This window comes from Malus sylvestris, chromosome 5 (assembly GCF_916048215.2).
Source record: "Malus sylvestris chromosome 5, drMalSylv7.2, whole genome shotgun sequence".
NCBI lineage: Eukaryota > Viridiplantae > Streptophyta > Magnoliopsida > Rosales > Rosaceae > Malus > Malus sylvestris.
In genome coordinates this window covers 39,290,226-39,309,082 of record NC_062264.1, presented here as the reverse complement: position 1 = coordinate 39,309,082, position 18,857 = coordinate 39,290,226, and the positions used below count along the sequence as shown (strand labels likewise).

The following is an 18,857-nucleotide window of genomic DNA, read 5'->3' as shown; positions in this document are numbered from 1 at the left end:
AAATAAAAAATTAGTCATAAGCAATAGTTCTTTAAAATTTTCACATTTTAGTTTTCTCCTTATCCATTTTTTTCATGCAAAAACAGAGTGCAAGAATAACTTCCTTTCAATTCAACTCTCTTTTTTTTTTCTTTTTTTTTTTTTCCCGAATGAGACTAGTCCTCTCTGAGATAAACTAATCCAATGAAAATGACATTCACAGCAAGCGAACTCACACCATTACGGAAGGTAGAAATGAAATGGTCAAGACAGCCTTTAACTAGAATAAATGACATTGTTTCAACTTTCTTATACATGTCACAATCTCTCATAAATCCAAAACCAAAATATTAATCTGGAGCAGGATAAAAGTAAAAACACATTGTATATATTCACTGTGACAAGAACTGAATCAAAATAACCCAATAATTTAACCTTTTCATAATAATTTAATCTTTTTAACTTACTCCAATGAATCTATGATCAATCAACAACCAAAAATCCATGCTTTTGTATCAACTTCCTATGCTCTCCTATTCTTTTCTTGGAAGGATTGGGATGCTTTGCTCGTTGTAGAAGAAATTTTCTGGATCGACGGCGGTCTTCACCTTCACCAGCCTATCGAAATTGTCATTGAAATACTTCACTCCATAAACCTTTCCTTCTTCATAAGTAGGAGCCCCAGTTGAAGTAGCACCAATGTCAAGGTCTCTATAGTTCAGAAAAGCACTTCTTGGATTCTTTGACACAAATGGGGTCATGTAACTGAAAAGCCTCTTGCTTTGTGTGGTGTAGTTCTTCTCCAAGTCTTCCCCTGCATCCTCCCAGTTCACCGAGTACTGAATTTTGTACAAGTTTCCGGCACGGTGGGGAAAAGGGGTCTCGGATGGTGCAATCCGGCTCATTTCCCCACCATATGGATTGAAAACAAGTCCTGTTTTCCCTAGCTCGATCATTTTTTTCCATAGCCACTCCAACCCGTCCTTTGAAATCGGGGTTTGGACATAATCAGACTTCCTCTTCAAGAAATTTGCATCGTTTGGCATTCTGTCAAGCAGCGCCTTGGGAGCGGTTCCAATGTCGAAATTCGCCCACCAGAGGACGGATTCAATCCAGCTCATCTCAGTACAATTCTCCTTCTTCAACCCCAATTCAGGAAACTCCTCACCCAACAATTTCACAAGCTGATCAGCATTGCCTAAAAACTCGGCCAAAACTGAGGCTCTAATAGTCTTTTCCCCCTTCTTCACTTTAGAACTCACAGGCTGCAACAACAGCCTCAAAAACAGCCCATCATCCGTCGTCGGCGCCACCTCCTGCCACCGAGAAACGAGGGCGGTTGCATTCTGCTCCAACGTTTTCTCAACCCGAAAAATTGTAACAACTTCCGGGACAGAAACCAATTTCAACTTGTACGAAATAATGACACCAAAGCTTCCTCCACCTCCTCCTTTAATAGCCCAAAACAAGTCCTCCCCCATCGATTTTCGGTCGAGAAGTTCGCCTTTGGCATTGACAATCTGAGCATCAAGGACATTATCAACAGCAAGACCATACTTCCTCAACAAGTTACCATATCCGCCACCACTTATGTGCCCACCAACACCAACCAGTTGGCAAATCCCCGCCGGAAAGGCATGGACTTTACTCTGCTCCCAAATCCTATAGTACAACTCTCCGAGCGTAGCGCCGGACTGAGCCCAAACGGAGTTGTCCTTAATGTCCACCTTGATCGACCTGAGATTAAACATGTCAAGAACAATAAATTTCTGGCTAGACCAGTAAGAAATGCCCTCATAATCGTGCCCGCCGCTTCGGATTTTGAGCTGTAAACCGGCGAGCTTGGCGCAGAGGACGGAGGCCTGGACATGGGATTCAGTTAAGGGTGTGACAATGAGGAGTGGTTTTGGGGTGGAGGTTTTGTTGAACCTGGAGTTTCTGATGTAGGCTTGTAAAACTGGTGTATATGAAGGGTTGTTTCGGGCATAGACTATGTTGGATAATTGGGATGTGTTGGCTGAGTTTGTTTTGGTTTTTAGGCATTGGAGGAAGCTGTCATAGACAGAATCCGAAGCTGCCCATGAAGCAGAAGCTTGAAGAAAGACAAGCGAAATAAGAAGTTTAAGAATCCTCGGCATTGCGTCTCTCATCGGTTTTGTTAAATTTGTTGGATGTTTGTAAGGGTTTTGGTCCTCTTTTATATGGACAGAGAGGCACCAGCGCCCCCGTGTGGGAATAGTATTTGCAGTCGTTTATTCTTATTTCCGCGCACTATTTTTTTCTTTGAAGAAAAATCACTTCTTTTTTGTAATTGAAATTGTAATTCTCATTTTGTTGGTCACTTATTATGACTAATAATTCATGGTCTTTTTTGGAGAGATTTTTTTTTAAGTATCGGGTATTCAAGCAATATTTTAATGTTATAATATTAAGTGTTGGAAAGAATATTTTTTTCGTGTTCCTCTAATTATTTTATGGCATGTGGAGTCCTCGCTTGAATACTGGACACTTAGATAAACTAATTCTTTGTTATTGGATTCGAGATTAAAATATTAAAAGTGTATTTCGTTTTATTTCGTTAGGCGGCGATTTTTAGAACAGGGACCGCATCCAACGAGTAATGTCTCGTTTAGTGAGTGATGTGACACCGCTTGTGAGCGATAATTTTAATGTGATCTCGCTTGCAAGAAATGAGTTTGGTGTGACTTCGGTTGTTAGCGATGACTTGATGTGGTCTCACTTGTGTAGCGGTGACATTACGTGTATCCCTTACATTTATCGCAAAGGAAATCAAGTGGCAGAGTGATTGGGCAAATTGTCATCCTCTCTTCCATGCATGTTCGTTTTCTCATCGTGAAGGAAATCAGGTGACAAATTGTTTGGAAAACTATGGTGTTGATCATGTTGGCGTTCATTGGTGGGATTCTTGTCTGACGTGTGTAGTTGCATCTTTTGCTCATAATTTTTCAGGGTTTCCAAATTTTCATTTCTCTTAGAAGTTCTCTTAATTGATTTTTTGTTTCTAATAATTCTCTTCTTCTTGTTAGGGTTTGGCTTTATGTACCCTTTAACTTATTGTATCTTTACTTTTTCTTTAATATATTTTCACAATAATATCTTTTCCCATGATAGCAATGCTGACATTATTGTTCTAATTAAAAAAAAAAACATTACGTGTATCCGGTGTGGGTCTGTTGCGTCTGCTGTCTTTGTGGCATGTTTGACTTGCCAATGTTTGTGCTAGTTGTATGCATTTGTGGTAGCCAATTAAGGGATTATTATTATTGTTTGTTTGCGCAAATTACCTCTATATTAAAATTTGATTACTAAATATTGTAACCATTTGACAACCCTTCATAAAAAAAATTTATAGAAAATTTTCTTTCATGGTGTGACTGCTGAGTAGAAAATTCAATGGAAACTTTTAGGAAAGTAATCTGGTTTGCCGTACCAATCATTCATACAGATCTTAGGTATCATACTTTTCCTAAACTCGGTGCCGGTGAGATTAATCATGAATGTGATATTTTTGTGGGAAAACGATCCCCGTAGGAATTTTTTTTGTTTCGTGATCGTGATCGTTTATCATACATCGTGCGGTCAGAAATTATTTAAAATTTTAAAAATAAAAATAAATATAAATAGTACCTAATGAAAACTGACCGCACGATATACAATAAATCGTTACAATCATGGAATCCCAAAGATCTCAAGATTCCTTTTCCATTTTTGTGTGGTTCAAGCACACTGAAATTGGGTCCATTTTGACTTTTACATGGTTTATAATTTGACTTAATATTATTGACTTTTATTTTGTTTTAAATTGAAGGTTTTAATGGGAAAAATCAAACTAAAATCAAATTGAAGATTCCTAGTCCTACAAAATACACATAATTCACAGAAAAAAATCGTACCTTCCTGTTAAATCGGTGAAATTGTTTTAAGGAACGTTTAGAAAGAAAAAAAATTGTCAAGATATTATGCCCATTTTTAAGAAAGTCAGAGTTTTGGACCTTTCTCAAAGACAAAAACAAACCCATGATTTGTTAGAAAAAACATAAAAATACTAAACCCAAGATTTAGAAAAGGGCTATGTCGGAGTAGCTGTTCAGGCTTTAGTTATTGTTTTACAAACAGGGAGATACGAATCAACGATAATAGTTTTGGAATCATAGAGATTGTTTTCAGGGGAAAATGAAATCTCTGACATACAAGTAAAAATAATTATTACAAGACAGATAAGTTGTATTAGATGATAGAGTTTAACCCTAAATGTAAATATTTTTTTTCAATTGCATAAAATTGGTTATTGGTTAGGTCATATTATTTGCCCATTTGGCCTGCAATTATTGCATAATATTATATCCCGTGAAACTTTATGAATTAAACATTTGTAAGAGAATGGACCTTTTCTCGACCTATTGTTTAAATACTACATAAGAAGATATATAGACAGCATGTAATGACAATTATCGCAGGTTATTTTATCACTTACAAAACTATTAAAACCTTGGAGCATACCAAAGTGGATATGTTAGTAAATATGTCAGTTATTCTGGGTATAATTAACAAATTTTTATAACTCAACTTTTAGAAGGAAAGAAAAATGTTCCAACTTTGGACCATAAGCATTTATGTCAAACAAGTTCACCTATATTAAAAAATTCCTCGTTTTGATTTTTCCAACTGAGAATGCTTTGTCTTGATAACGAAATGCATGTATATCCCTATGTAGTTGTTCAGTTGTAGGTACAGGTAACATGCGCTTATTATGGTCGGTATGCATCTAGATGACTGTAACATTAATCATCGATTACGTATGTCATTAAAACGACTTAGTATTATAATTTAATGATATTTTTTTTCATTTGTAAGTGAGATGTTTTAGATTTGAATCTCGTGAATGACCTCAACACCAACGTAATTTCATCACTCTTTAGTGTAAATATATTGTGTTATTAAAAAATAATACCTTAAGCTAAACAGTGGACCTGCTAAAATAATTTAGTATCGAACTCGTCATCCACATGAGTTGACATAAGACTAAATAGAGAAAATTACCATTAGACTATAATGCCAAAATGACATGAGATTGAATTCATATTAGATGTACGCAGTTTGTTTGTTTGTTTTTTTTTTTTTTTTTTTTTTTTTTTTTTCTAAAAAAGGAGGACAACTGCTAGCAAGCCACGATTATCCACCCCTTTCGGGGGCCGAGAAGACTCACAGAGACATTTCAACCTTCCCTGGCCACCAATCTGGCTTCTACACCTACATCAGGTTTCAAACCCGAGACCTCCACTTTTTAGTTTTAAGGAAGCCTCGTAATCCGCCTTTTACTACTGGGCCATCAGCTCGTGGTTATTAAATGTAAGCAGTTTCAATAGACCTAAACAATGATAAAATTTAGGCCTGGTTTGGTACTGAGATGATTCTGAAAAAAACGGGTATAAAAAAAGATAGGAGCTTTTTTGTGTTTGGTAAACATTCAGCTTCAGTTTTTTTTCACAGTTTTGGGTGAAAAAAGCCAAAAACACAAAGCTGCAAAACCCAGCTTTGAAAAACTGGCTTTTTTTCACATCTGTTTTACATAAAAGTTTACCAAACAATATAATACTATTTTTTTTTTCAAAAGCACTTTTACAAAAAAGTTTACCAAACACTCTGCTGCTTTATTTCACAGCTGCTTATTCTCACAACATAGCAGAATCAGCTTTTTTTCAAAGCACATCAATACCAAAACAGCCTTTAAAAATATTGATCTAGCTAAGAACACTTGTACTCATGCAATCTTTTATTAAAAAGCACATCAATTTTTTTTAAAAATAAAATGGATGATTAACGCGGAACTTCCAGAACATAGTTCAAAATTTCTACATTGTACAAGGAAATTTTTTTAACTTTATTATACTTGCCGCCTCTAATTTATAATTGTTCTTAACTACAATCCAGAAACCTATTAATCGTTTTGTAGCAAACCTTTTAAAAGATAAATGCTAAAGAAAATAGTCTGTCGTGTTGAGATTCTGAGTGCAGTTTTTGGAGATAAGCATTGCAGCATTATTTAGCACTAGCTAGGTCAATGATCATACATAGTGTCCATTCAGTGGGCGAAGGGGATGGAGCCTAACCTAAGTTTTGGACTTTTCAAATCAAGGGACCACTGCTTTAATAAAAAGGATTGACTTAACAAAGTCATATAAACTTTGTCTTCCCACTACACATTCTCTTCTGAATATTTAGAAATATTAATGACATACTTTTTCAATTCTCTCCAACCACAGAATCAGCGAATATGCCTCAGATTTTTTGGAAACACACGTATCTAGATTAATGACATACTTTTTCAATTCTCTCCGACCACAGAATCAGTGAATATGCCTCAGATTTTGTTGGTTTAGATTAATGACATACTTTTCCAATCCTAATGAATGTATCTTGTCCCTGTGGACCTTGATTTTCAACTTGAACAACTTCACATTGTTCTTCCTATCCCCCAATGAATGTGCATCCTATGCAAACAAGGTCCAAGAATGATATCAGGAAGGCTTTCTTAGCTAGTGTTGGTTCCTCTCAATCACCTACCTTAGAACCAAAAACATTCAAAGCTGCATCAAAAGTACCAAAATGACAGGATGTAGTGAAGGAAGAAATTGATGCCTTGTACTCTAAGAATAGGTGGTCTCTAGTTCCTCTTCCACATGATAAGAACCTAGTTGGGTGAAAATATGTTTACAGAGTTAAGAAGAATGCAGATGGATTTGTGGCAAGGTACAAAGCGAGGTTTGTAGCAAAGGGTTATAGCCAAGAAGAGGGTGTAGACTATGAGGAAATCTTTAGTCATATGGTTAGGCCAACAACCATTAGCTAGACTAATCTTTGCTTTAGCTGCCCAATCAAAGTGGCCACTCAAGTAATTGGATGTAAAAAATCCATTTTTACATGGCATTCTTTTAGGAAGAAGTATATATAGAGCAACCTCTAGGTTTTCAAAGTTCACAATTTGTAGGCTTCAAAAGTCATTATATGGACTTAAGCAAGCTCCAAGAGTCTAGAATGAGAGGTTCACTAGCTATTTACCAGCATTGGGGTCCAAACATTCTCAAGTTGATCTATATTTGTCTGTCCAGCATGCACTCTTCAAAAGGCATTGTTGTACCGCTTCTTTATGTTGATGATGTGATTCTAACTGGTAGTTCTTCTTAGTTAATCACATGTGATTATAGAGCTTACTACAAAATTTGAAGTGAATGACTTGGGCACACTGCACCATTTTCTTGGCTTACGGATCAGTAATACACCAGAAGGGTTGTTTGTGTCACAATCAAAGTATGTGAATGAGTTGATTGACACATTTGACTTGCAGGATTGTAAACCATGTGCTACTCCATGTCTACCATATAACAGGTTACTTAAAGATGGTGGTAAACCATGTCATAGCCTTGTTCAATATGGAAGTGTAGTTGGAGCACTTTCATTAGACTAATCATTGCTTTAACTACTCAATTCAAGTGGCCACTCAGGTAAGTGGATGTTTTACATGGCATTCTTGAAGAAGTATATATGGAGAAGCCTCTAGATTTTCAAAGTTCACAAAATCCATCCAATTATGTTTGTGGGCTTCAAAAGTCAATATATGGACTCAAGCAAGCTCCAAGAATCTTGAATAAGAGGTTCACTAGCTTTTTACCAGAATTGGGGTTCAAAGCTTCTCAAGCTGATCCATCTCTGTCTGTCCAGCATGCACTATTCAAAATGCATTGGTGTGCTGCTTCTTTATGTTGATGATGTGATTCTAACTGGTAGGTCTTTTCAGTTAATATCACATGTGATTATAGAGCTTACTATGAAATTTGAAATGAACGACTTGGGCACACTGCACCATTTTCTTAGCTTACAGACCAGTAATACACCAAAAGGGTTGTTTATGTCATAATCAAAGTATGTGAATGAGTTAATTGTCAGAGTCGACTTGCATGATTGTAAACCATGTGTTACTCCATGTCTATCATATAATGGGTTACTATGAATCAAGCTTGACATAGCCTTTTCTGTGAATCAAGCTTGTTAATTCATGCATAACCCTATGGAATCTCATGTCATTGCAGTAAAGAGGATTCTCAAATACCTCAAGGGCACTTCCATGTATAGTATTCATTTTAAACCACGTCCTATGCATTTACAGTCATATAGTGATATAGATTGGGCTGGTGACCCCAAACGACCGAAGATCAACCTCAGAGGTTGTGCTATTTCTTGGTTCGAATCCTACTTCATGGGCATTAAAGAAGCAGCACGTTGTTTCACGATCTTCAACAGAGGCTAAATATAGGGTCCTTGCAATCACAGCTGCAGAAATTGCTTGGATTAGGCAGTTGTTCTATAACCCTTATGTTTCTCTTTTTCTACAACCAATGATCCACTGTGATAAAGTCTCAGCTATTGTTTTATCCATTAATCATATGTTTTTCATGATAAGTCCAAACACATTGAGATAAATTATCACTTTGTCAGAGAAAGAGTCACTAGAGGAGACCTCCATGTGCAACATGTTTCTTCTGATATACTTAATAGGGGACTGTCTGCACCCTTGTTTCAACAACACTATGGCAATCTCATGCTCAATTCCCTCAAGCATGACGACAAAGCTAAGGATCGAAGTCAAGATATATCAAGGGTCTAGCTATTGCCACTTGTCAATAGATAAAGTAGGTAGTTATAAGGATTGTTACAAAGTTGTTATAAGTTTTTAAAAGTGGTTAAGGAAGTTAGGAGAGAATATTATCCATAGACTTGGCTTCTATTACAAGTTGTGTAAGAAAGCAATATATATAGCTGATGTGTAAGATTACTTCATCATCAAGAAATACATTTTATTCTTCCAAACTCTCGAGCTCTCCTTTCTCTGCAATCTCTACAAATTTGTCTTCAATTTCTCCAAGCTTTTCTTCAATCTTCGCATCTAACACACCAAACCATAGAAAAATAATTAAACATGGCAAGTTTGGTATACATTGTAAGTTCATTCTTTAACATTATAACATCTTTTGCAGTCTGTTAGTTGTCTAATTTGGTATAGAGAGCCTTGTTTACAAGTACTTCTTACTTTGATTCCAGTTCGTCACTTCTTTAAACCCTTTTAGGTGCAAAGCTGCAATGTAAGTCCGTTTCCACTAAGAATTTGAATTTGAACTTTTTAGGAAAGTTTGTGTTTCCACTTGCAATAAGAATTTCCTTTTATATGTCATTTTTCTTTGTGAGAAAAAAAAAGTTTAGGAAGGAGGGGAGGCTACCTCACATCTTAGGTCATGGCATATTATAAGCCTTTTTGAGAATTTACAGATGAGATCTTAGCCATTTTTTTGTTTTTACAGATTGCGCATCAAGAGGTATTGCCGGCAGAGAGACTTGAACTTAGTCCTTTGGTCTAGCGAATAGAATGATCCTTATCTACTCAATCAACCCTTGTTGGCTTATATGCCATATTTTCATGTTCAATTAATGATTTGCCTGCAATTAACACTATGATTTAGCTATATTTCTCTTCATTGTGAAGAAGTCTAAGGTTTGAATTCCATGAATTATGAATGTCATACCAAATTATTCTGGTTGGCGCCTTGGTGTAATATAGATATTTTACTGATCCTATTGTTTCATTTGTTAATCAAAATTTTCGAATAAATTAATTTGGATATTTAATTAGGGTTCAATGGCGGAGCTAGAAATTTTTCATTAGGTGGGCTATCATAAAGATTACATGTAAAATTTTATTTTCTACCGAAAGCTACCTTGACTACAGCCCAGGTAGCCCTTAATGTGGCTCCACCGGTGTTAGGGTTTGTAATTCTTTTTATTATCTGGATTTGATAGAATCATAACCTTTATTTGCACAAAAAATCCCTTGGAAAAATGAACCAAACTTCCTAGAAAACCTATAATGTGAGGAAATTCAGTGACATCTGTAAAGGGCGAAAATTCAGTGCAATGTGAGGAACTAGCGTTGGATTTCAAGCTGAGCAACTAGTAGCTATGTGACGGAAATTCCATTCGTCTTTATTTTCACTGGGATGGTTTTTCTCTCGGCTTTTCTTAATATATAATATAACACAGCTATTTCGATATATAACAGGCATAAGGTTATTATTTATGTCTAATACAGGCAGATGAACAAGCCGGGCCACATGTATTGTCCGACTGTCTCACAAAACATAATCATATGTATTGGATTAAACACAGGGTAAACTTTTGGAGGAAATTAGAATAGATAAGTTTCTTGAGCAATCCATTTTCCATTCGACACAATAGTTCTTTATTTCTTCCTTCAACATATTATGCATTTAAACAAGACAATGGCTGAGAGTGAAAAATTAGAGGAGTACATCAAATATGAGCATTTGTGTTGGGCTTGAAGCCTAGTAGACTGATAGGGCTCTGGCCCAAATTGAACGCAACCCAATCTTTGTAGAAAAGTTTACTGCTGCACTAATATTGTCTTAAATCTTAATGCCATCCACAATATCTTTATCAGAAATAAATACTCATTTCTTGATCTTTACAACTTCACAATCCAATCGATAAGTAATATATATATATATATATATAGAGAGAGAGAGAGAGAGAGAGAGAGAGAGAGAGAGAGAGAGAGAGAGTATAAACAAAACAGCCATTACTCAGCCATTTTACCCTCCCAAGCTGTAAGAGATGGAATACTTTGTTCATAAGTAAAAAAGTTTCCTGGATCTACTGCAGTCTTCACTTGTACCAATCTGTCAAAATTCCCATTGAAGTATTTTGTCCCCCAAACCCTAGCTTCTGAGTAGCTTGCATTGCCCTTTCCATTTGTACCCAAGTCAACATCTCTATAATTCAGATATGAACACCTTGGTGACTTTGAGACATAAGGAGTCATAAACTCATAGAGCCTTCTTATCAGATCAATATTTCTATCTGCAGCCTCCACACCCTCTTCTTTCCAATTCACCGAGTACTGGATTTTGTACACATTTCCTGCTCTATGTGGAAACGGGGTTTCGAGCTCTGAAATTTCGCTCATTTTTCCTCCATAGGGATTGAATGTTAGCACTGGCTTTTTCAGTTCCATCATTTTGTTCCAAAGTCCTTCAAGACCTGCCTTCGACATTGGCTCTTGGACATAATCAGATTTCTTCTTCAGAAACTTTTTTGATTTTTCTTGTCTTTCAAGCAACACATCAGCGGGAGTTCCAATTGCGTAATTAGACCAATACAAAACCGATTCGATCCAGCTCATTTCGGTATAATCCTCATCCTTCAAACCCAATTGGGGTAAGCTCTCATCCATCAAAGCATGAAGCCTTTCTGCATTTCCTAGAAACAATGCCACAAATTTGGCTTTCACTGTCTGATGTCCCTTCTTATTCACTGGCATCACAACCACCCTAATGAAAAGGTCTTCATGAATTCTATCAGCAACATATTGCCACCGATGAACAATGTCGGTGGCGCCTTGTTCTAAGGTCCTCTCGACTCTAAAAACAGTAACAATTTCCGGGACGGAAACCAATTTGATTTTCCAAGAAACAATCACACCAAAGCTAGCTCCGCCTCCACCTCTAATAGCCCAAAAAAGGTCTTCTCCCATTGACTGTCTATCTAAAATTCTTCCATTAACATCAACAATTAAAGCATCAATTATATTATCAACAGAAAGGCCATACTTTCTCATCATATTACCATATCCGCCTCCACTCAAGTGCCCTCCAACCCCAACAGTTGGACAAACACCAGCTGGGAAGCCATGGATCTTGCTCTGTTCTGCAACTCTGTAATAAACTTCACCGAGTGTCGCACCAGACTCAATCCAAGCACTCTCATCTTCTATGTCGATACTTATAGATCGAAGACTAAACATGTCGATGATGATGAACGGAAGTTCAGACACATAAGAGAGGCCATCATAGTCGTGACCCCCACTGCGGATTCTCACTTGCAGGGCATGGATTTTGGAGCAAAAGATTGAAGCTTGGATGTGGGAAAAGTTCGTCGGGGCGACTATGAATAAGGGTTTTGGGGTTTGGGGGTTTGTGAAGCGAAGGTTTCTGATGTAAGAACATAAGATGGATGTGTATGAAGGGTTGGTGGGGAAATACGTAACTGCAGAGATTGGTGGGGAGGAATCTTGGGAAAATTTGGAAAGGCATTGGAGGAAGGTGTCTTGGGTTGGATTTGGATCTGAAGCTGCCATTGAAACGTGGAGAAGAAGGAAGAACCCAAGTGGTAAAACTGCAGAAGTGGCTGGAGTTTCCATGAAATCTGAATTGGGTTTCGTCAGATTGAATACCATGTGTGTACTTAACAACTAAGAAATAATAAAAGGGAAGTAGGAAGGAAGTTTCTGCTTGAAAAGGTGGGTGATCGATAATTGAAGAGAGAGATATTGCAGAGGCACGCAAGATTCTAAGAATGACTTGTATGCCACGGACGCCACATGACCGACATGTATTAGTTTTTTTTTTTTTTTTTTTTTTCACATTTTCTTGTATTATTAGCACGAGATATTATTATAACGTTAAATCTGTGACATACAAATTGACCATGCAAGCAAATTCTTTCATCCGTCTATTGCTCCAAGTCACCCAAACAACGGAGATGCATGCTTTCGGGTCCCACACGGGCTCATTTTGGTGAACTCAAATGCAGAGGTCTCTTGCTTGTATCTATTACTGCTTCCCATAATCTTATAATCGAAGATATATACAAAAAAAGGATAATACTTAGATTCTCACTCGTGAGAACTTTATGTACTCATTTTTTGATTTGGCTCAATAAAAAACATCATGTGTTCCTAGTTTTTCAAAGCACAAGAAGAATTAATAATATATCTATTATTTTTTAAATAATAAAATATGTGAAAATATTTATTAGAAAAAATTGAAAAGTGGGTACTCACTAATATCCTACAAAAAGACCCCTGCATTTGGATCTCGAATTGCCCCACTTTGGTGAGCCCAATACAAATTCCCTTGTTTGTATTTTCGGCCGACGGGTGATGTCGAGCGGATTGAAGAATTTCTTTCACCTATTAATAAAAGGAAAAATAATTTCTAAAGTAAATTGCTATTTACTTACGAAATATTGAGTAATTCTACACTTACCATCTATTTATATCATCTATAATATTGGAGAATTTCTTCCACCTATTAACAAAAGAAAAAATAATTTCTAAAGTAAATTGCGATCTACTCACGAAATATTGAGTAGTCCTACACTTACCATCTATTTATATCATAATATCTAACAGAGGTAGGAAAAGAGAAGAGAAGAATAGTTATATGGATTGGGGTTTCATAACAAGAAATATATGGTTGTGATTGTTTATTAGTTAGTTTTCATTTCTGAGTTCTTGTAGATGGTGTTTCTGTTAAGCTACTTTTTATATTAGCTTCTGGTGTGATCCTCCTTTAGAGTGGCTGAATATAATGATCTTTTATTGTTTAGCCCCTATTTCTCCAAAAAGAATTGTTGTAAAACTGTAAAAAAACTTCTTTGTACTTTATTTGTTGTGACTTCGTTAGTACAGTTTATCTGGATCGGTAATTATATTGGCTAATAGTGATGGTCTTGCTTGTGTTGAAGTTACACTACCAAATTAGAATGAAAACTAGAGAAGTAAGAGAAGAAAGAAAGAAAACAAGAGAAAAAAAAAAAAGAATGATTATATAATTCATGGAAGCTTGAGCTTTCTCTATGTTGTAGTTTCTCTAATCTCAACAAAATCTTCATCTTTTATTTTTGTATCTGCAAAATACCAAAAAGAGCTCCCTCTGCTTCTCCTTCATAGTTCCATAGATTTATTAGTTGGAATACTTTGTTCATTTCTGAAAAAATTCTCAGGATCCACCGCTGTCTTAATACGCACTAATCTTTCAAAATTACCCTTGAAGTACTTAGTTCCATACACTTTTGCTTCAGTGTATCCACCTTTTAAATTCGTACCAACGTCAAGGTCACGATAGTTGTAAAAAGCCTCCCTTGGATTCTTGGACACATGAGGAGTCATTGCTTCAAAAAGTTTTTTCATCAAACGCAAGTACTTTTTGGTGGCCTCAACCCCTTCCTCCTTCCAGTTAACTGAATACTGAATCTTGAATAGGTTGCCTGCTCTATGAGGAAATGGAGTAGCTGTCTCAGGAATCTCACTCATTTTTCCTCCATAAGGATTCCACAGCATCATAACTTCTCCAATCTCAATCATCACCTTCCACAAGGCTTCCAAATCCGTCTTTGAAATTGGTTCTTTCACGTAATGAGATTTGCGCTTCAAGAACACTTTTCCTGAGCTGGGGACCCTGTTGAGCAGAACATCTGGAGGAGTAGTTCCATTTCTGTAGTCAGCCCAAAACAAAACCGATTGAATCCAACTCATCTCTATGCAATCTTTTTTCTCCAAACCCAACTGAGGAAAGCTTTGGTTCATCAGCTTCAAAAGTCTATCGGAGTTCCCCAAAAACAAGGAAACAAAAGAAACCTCAATTGTTCGATTGACTGGTTTATGAACGGCTCTTATGAAGAGATCATTATCTAGCTTATCAGCAATTTGTTGCCATTTCACAAGAATGTCTGTTGCACCTTCTGCTAATGTTTTTTTGACATCAAACACCGTTACCAGGGCCGGAACCCGGACCAGCTTGATTTTCCAAGCAAAAATGACCCCAAAACTTGATCCACCACCTCCTCTAATGGCCCAAAATAGATCTTCCCGCATTGATTTTCTATCAAGAATTGTACCATTTACATTTACTATTTTTGCATCAACAATGTTATCAGAGGAAAGCCCATATTTTCTCATCATGTTACCATAACCACCTCCTGTGAAATGCCCACCAGCACCAATTGTAGGGCAGACCCCAGCAGGGAAGGCATGGTACTTGCTTTTCTTAAAAATTGCATAGAAAATTTCACCAAGTATAGCCCCAGATTGAACCCATGCACTTTCATCTGCCAAATCAACGTAGATGGACCGGAGATTAAACATGTCGAGAAGGATGAAATCTTTTGCGTCTCTGGATACATAGGAGACGCCTTCATAATCATGTCCGCCACTTCTAATTCTAATTTCCAAGCCAAGGGTTTTGGCACATGTGACTGTGGCTTGAACATGGGATTCGTGCTTGGCTGCAATAATTACCATCGGTTTCGGGATTGTGGGAGTCATAAATCTGAGATTTCTCACATATGACTGCAGAATAGAAGAAAAAGAGGCACTTTTGGGGGTGAAAAGTGCCTCAGAGATTGGATTTGAGGAATGAGAATGATTTGAAAGGCATTGGAGAAAATTGTATTCAACTGAGGATGAATTGGTACATGACACTGAAATCAAACTAAAGATTGGAAATGCTGCACATAATAGTATTGCATTTTCTAAGGCCTTCATCTTTTTGTGAGTTTTTATGTTTCCGATTCTCTAAAGCGAAGAGTGCCCTTAAAGAGGAGGAAGCAATGACAATGGTAGTTATGGAATTGAAGTTAGTTTAATAATGGTTGATTTTTTGCGAATTGTGTTTGCCAAATAGAACCCAAGTGGATATGTTGACATTAATTGTAGGAAAGAAATCTTTGTGTAATGGTCAATTTGTACGGTTCATAACTTTTAGTGAAAAGCAAAATCATGATTACTGAACAAGTGGCAATCGAATTTGAAAGTACCATAATGGTACACATGTACACGTTCGTTAATATCAGATCCTACGATTGAAATAGATTTGCAATCCTAGCTATTCGCAGTAACGAAATATAAAATTAACTAGCAATGCACAATTAATATACAACAATGAAGGATTTAACGAGATAAAACCTACGAAAAATTCTCGGGGAACTTTGCCATGCAGAAAACAATCTACTATAAGTCAAACAAATACAAAAGGGACTTCACAAAAACTCAATCATACTAGACATGTATACTAGAAGGTAGCTTCGCCCTTCACACCCTTGCTAATTGAGTACTCGGCAAATTTTCTTTCTCTGTATGAAAGTGGCACGACAGGGTCGCGGTCGTTGATCAGTCCAACACAAACTTTGCTCAATACCTCTTCTCAACACATATGAGATCCGCAATCATGCAATATGAATGATATGAATATGATTTAACACAATGAATCAATTATAAGAATCACAAAGAACATTCTCATATTGATATGCTCTATGTTTCCAGTGAAACATGCGGCAACCCTAATGCACATATATATAATAAACCTTGTTTACACCTAGCTGCGGCTAATGCACACATATATAATAAACCTTGTTTACACCTATAGCTGCGGCTACATTTTTAATGGGCTAGACTAACCTAATCAACAAAGCCTTATCAAATAAACGCACCACAATTCACCAATTTAAAAACTACAGCCCATAGTATATAAACAATAATATTTAATTAACATTTTGAAATCAATATTAGACCTTGTCTATATGAATGCATATGACAAACTTGTGATGTCTTTGATTTTGCTTGACTTTCTTGCTAGTGTTAGCGCAAGAGACTCAAAAATTACATATAAAAAAATGATACAAGTCTAAAAAAAATATGAACACGTATATTGTCAGAAATTGCCAATTCTCGCACTAACAATCTCCCTCTTTGACATTTATTAGACAAAAGCAAAAGAACGTCAACAAACTACAGTTTACTCAAACCGACTCACTAAACTAATTTGCTTCCAATGAATGATGTAACCAACCTGCAAGTCACTAAACAACGGAACCCGTGAAGCATGTATGGCATGAGAAGATAAACGAATCCAAAGTACCACATATGAAAGAAAAACTATGATCCCCTTAATGTCATATCCCTGTAATAAATACATTCTCCTCCTTTTTTGTCAAGGATATCCAAAACAATGATAGAACCAACCAAACACAACCATGTAATTAAATTCAACAAGAAACTATCGAATGCCAATGCATAACATGAATGCCACACGTAAGCATTGAACAACATAACCAATCCTAGAAGACTTGAGAGATAAACATGAACTAATATGAAACTGATAAACAAAAAACTCCCCCCACCCCTAAATAATGCCAATCATCATGCAAATGCAAACACACATGATATGTGTTAAGATAGCTACAATTGCAGAATCTAAGATAGAGAGAGAGATGAGGGAGAAGATTGTATCAGTGAAATGCTTTCTTCATTAATGCCATATGGTTTACATTGCTCACTTATATAGGTGTTTTCGGTACAAAACTTACAGAGCAAGTAATCCTTTTTAACTACCTCCTTATATCAACTAACTCCCTCTAACCAAAGTTATTCAAAACCACCAAATTCCAACTAACTAACTATATGTATAGCAACCTATTTAATCTCTTGACAAGTGGCTTTGTCTTGACATTGATTATCTCCTCACTTGGATCACACTCATGAACTTAATCCTTCTTACATCCCCCCTCAATCTGATGCTCGATGACACTAAGCATCATATTCCTGCAATGCTGCTGAAATAATGGCGCAAACAAGCCCTTTGTTAGTATATATGTTGACTGATCTGTCGAAGACACATGTTGAACTTGAAGATCACCTCGAGTGACTTTCTCACGAACAAAATGATAGTTGATCTCAATGTGTTTGGATTTAGCCTGGAACACAGGATTTGTAAAGAGTGCAATAGCTGAGACATTATCACAATCTATCATTGGATAGGAATATAAAGGTATGCATATCACAGAATAGTTGTCGAATCCAGGTAAGTTTTGCAGCCGTGATTGCCATAGCTCGATATTCAGCTTCTGTGGATGATCGAGTTACTGTGTGTTGCTTCTTTGATGCCCATGAGATAGGGTTTGAACCAAGAAATACAACAAATCCTGAAGTTGATCTTCGATCATTTGGATTGCCTTCCTAATCTGCATCACTATAAGATTGCAAATGCATTGGTCATGGTTTAAAATGAATGTCATAAGTAGATGTCCCTTTGAGATATCGAATGATTCTCTTAACTGCAATAACATGAGAAATCATGGGATTGTGCATGAACTGACAAGCTTGATTGACTGAAAATGCTATGTCGGGTCTCTTAAAATTAAGGTACTGAAGAGTTCCAACAACACTCCTATATTGTTCATGACTGTGATAAGGCTTCCCATCATCCTTGAGCAGCCTGTGGTATAGTAAACATGGTGTAACACACGATTTAGAGTCCTGTAGGTCAACTTTATCAACCAACTCATTAATATACTTTGTCTGTGACACAAACAATCCTTATGAGGTGTAACTAATCTGCAATCCCAGGAAGTAGTACAATAGACCCAAATCCTTCATTTTGAATTCTGCAGTGAGAGCTATGATAACTTGGTTGATCAATTGAGAGCTACTACCTGTGAGAATGACATCATCAACATACAAAAGTAATAACACAGTTCCACTTAAAGCAAACAAAGAAAGACCAGCCTGTGAAACTTGAAATCCCAAACTTGGTAAGAAACTGGTAAATCTTTCATTCTAGGCTCGAGGAACCTGTTTTAGACCATATAATGATTTGTGAAGTTTGCAAACATAGTTTGAGGGATGTGTTGCACTCTCAAAACCCGGAGGCTATGCCATATATACTTCCTCTTGAAGTATGCCATGTAGAAAAACTTTTTTAACATTGAGCTGCCTAAGAGACCACTTGAATTGAGTAGCTAAGGCAAAGATCAGCCTTATAGTTGTAGGTTTTACCACAGGACTGAAAGTTTCCAAATAATCAACAACCTCTTCTTGGCTTGCTACAAGCCGTGCCTTGTACCTTACCACAAACCCATCTGCATTTTTCTTTATTTTGTAGAACCATTTGCACTCAACTAAATTCTTATCATGTGGTAATGGGACTAAAGACCAAGTTTTTTTAGAGTGAAGA

The 18,857-nt window shown here is 36.6% G+C and overlaps 3 protein-coding genes across 3 annotated transcripts; all 3 read right to left on the bottom strand.

Moving 5' to 3' along the window:
• Positions 1 to 254: 254 nt before the first annotated feature.
• LOC126621112 (berberine bridge enzyme-like 21) lies at positions 255 to 2,166 on the bottom strand. Its single transcript, XM_050289496.1, has one exon. It carries the CDS (start codon positions 2,127 to 2,129, stop codon positions 513 to 515), a length of 1,617 nt encoding a protein of 538 aa, XP_050145453.1. The 5' UTR covers positions 2,130 to 2,166; the 3' UTR covers positions 255 to 512.
• Positions 2,167 to 10,264: 8,098 nt separating this feature from the next.
• LOC126621111 (berberine bridge enzyme-like 8) lies at positions 10,265 to 12,409 on the bottom strand. The gene has a single exon (XM_050289495.1). It carries the CDS (start codon positions 12,299 to 12,301, stop codon positions 10,646 to 10,648), a length of 1,656 nt encoding a protein of 551 aa, XP_050145452.1. The 5' UTR covers positions 12,302 to 12,409; the 3' UTR covers positions 10,265 to 10,645.
• A 1,061-nt stretch (positions 12,410 to 13,470) lies between these two features.
• On the bottom strand, positions 13,471 to 15,455 carry LOC126621113 (berberine bridge enzyme-like 14). Its single transcript, XM_050289497.1, has one exon. It carries the CDS (start codon positions 15,389 to 15,391, stop codon positions 13,793 to 13,795), a length of 1,599 nt encoding a protein of 532 aa, XP_050145454.1. The 5' UTR covers positions 15,392 to 15,455; the 3' UTR covers positions 13,471 to 13,792.
• Positions 15,456 to 18,857: the final 3,402 nt, after the last annotated feature.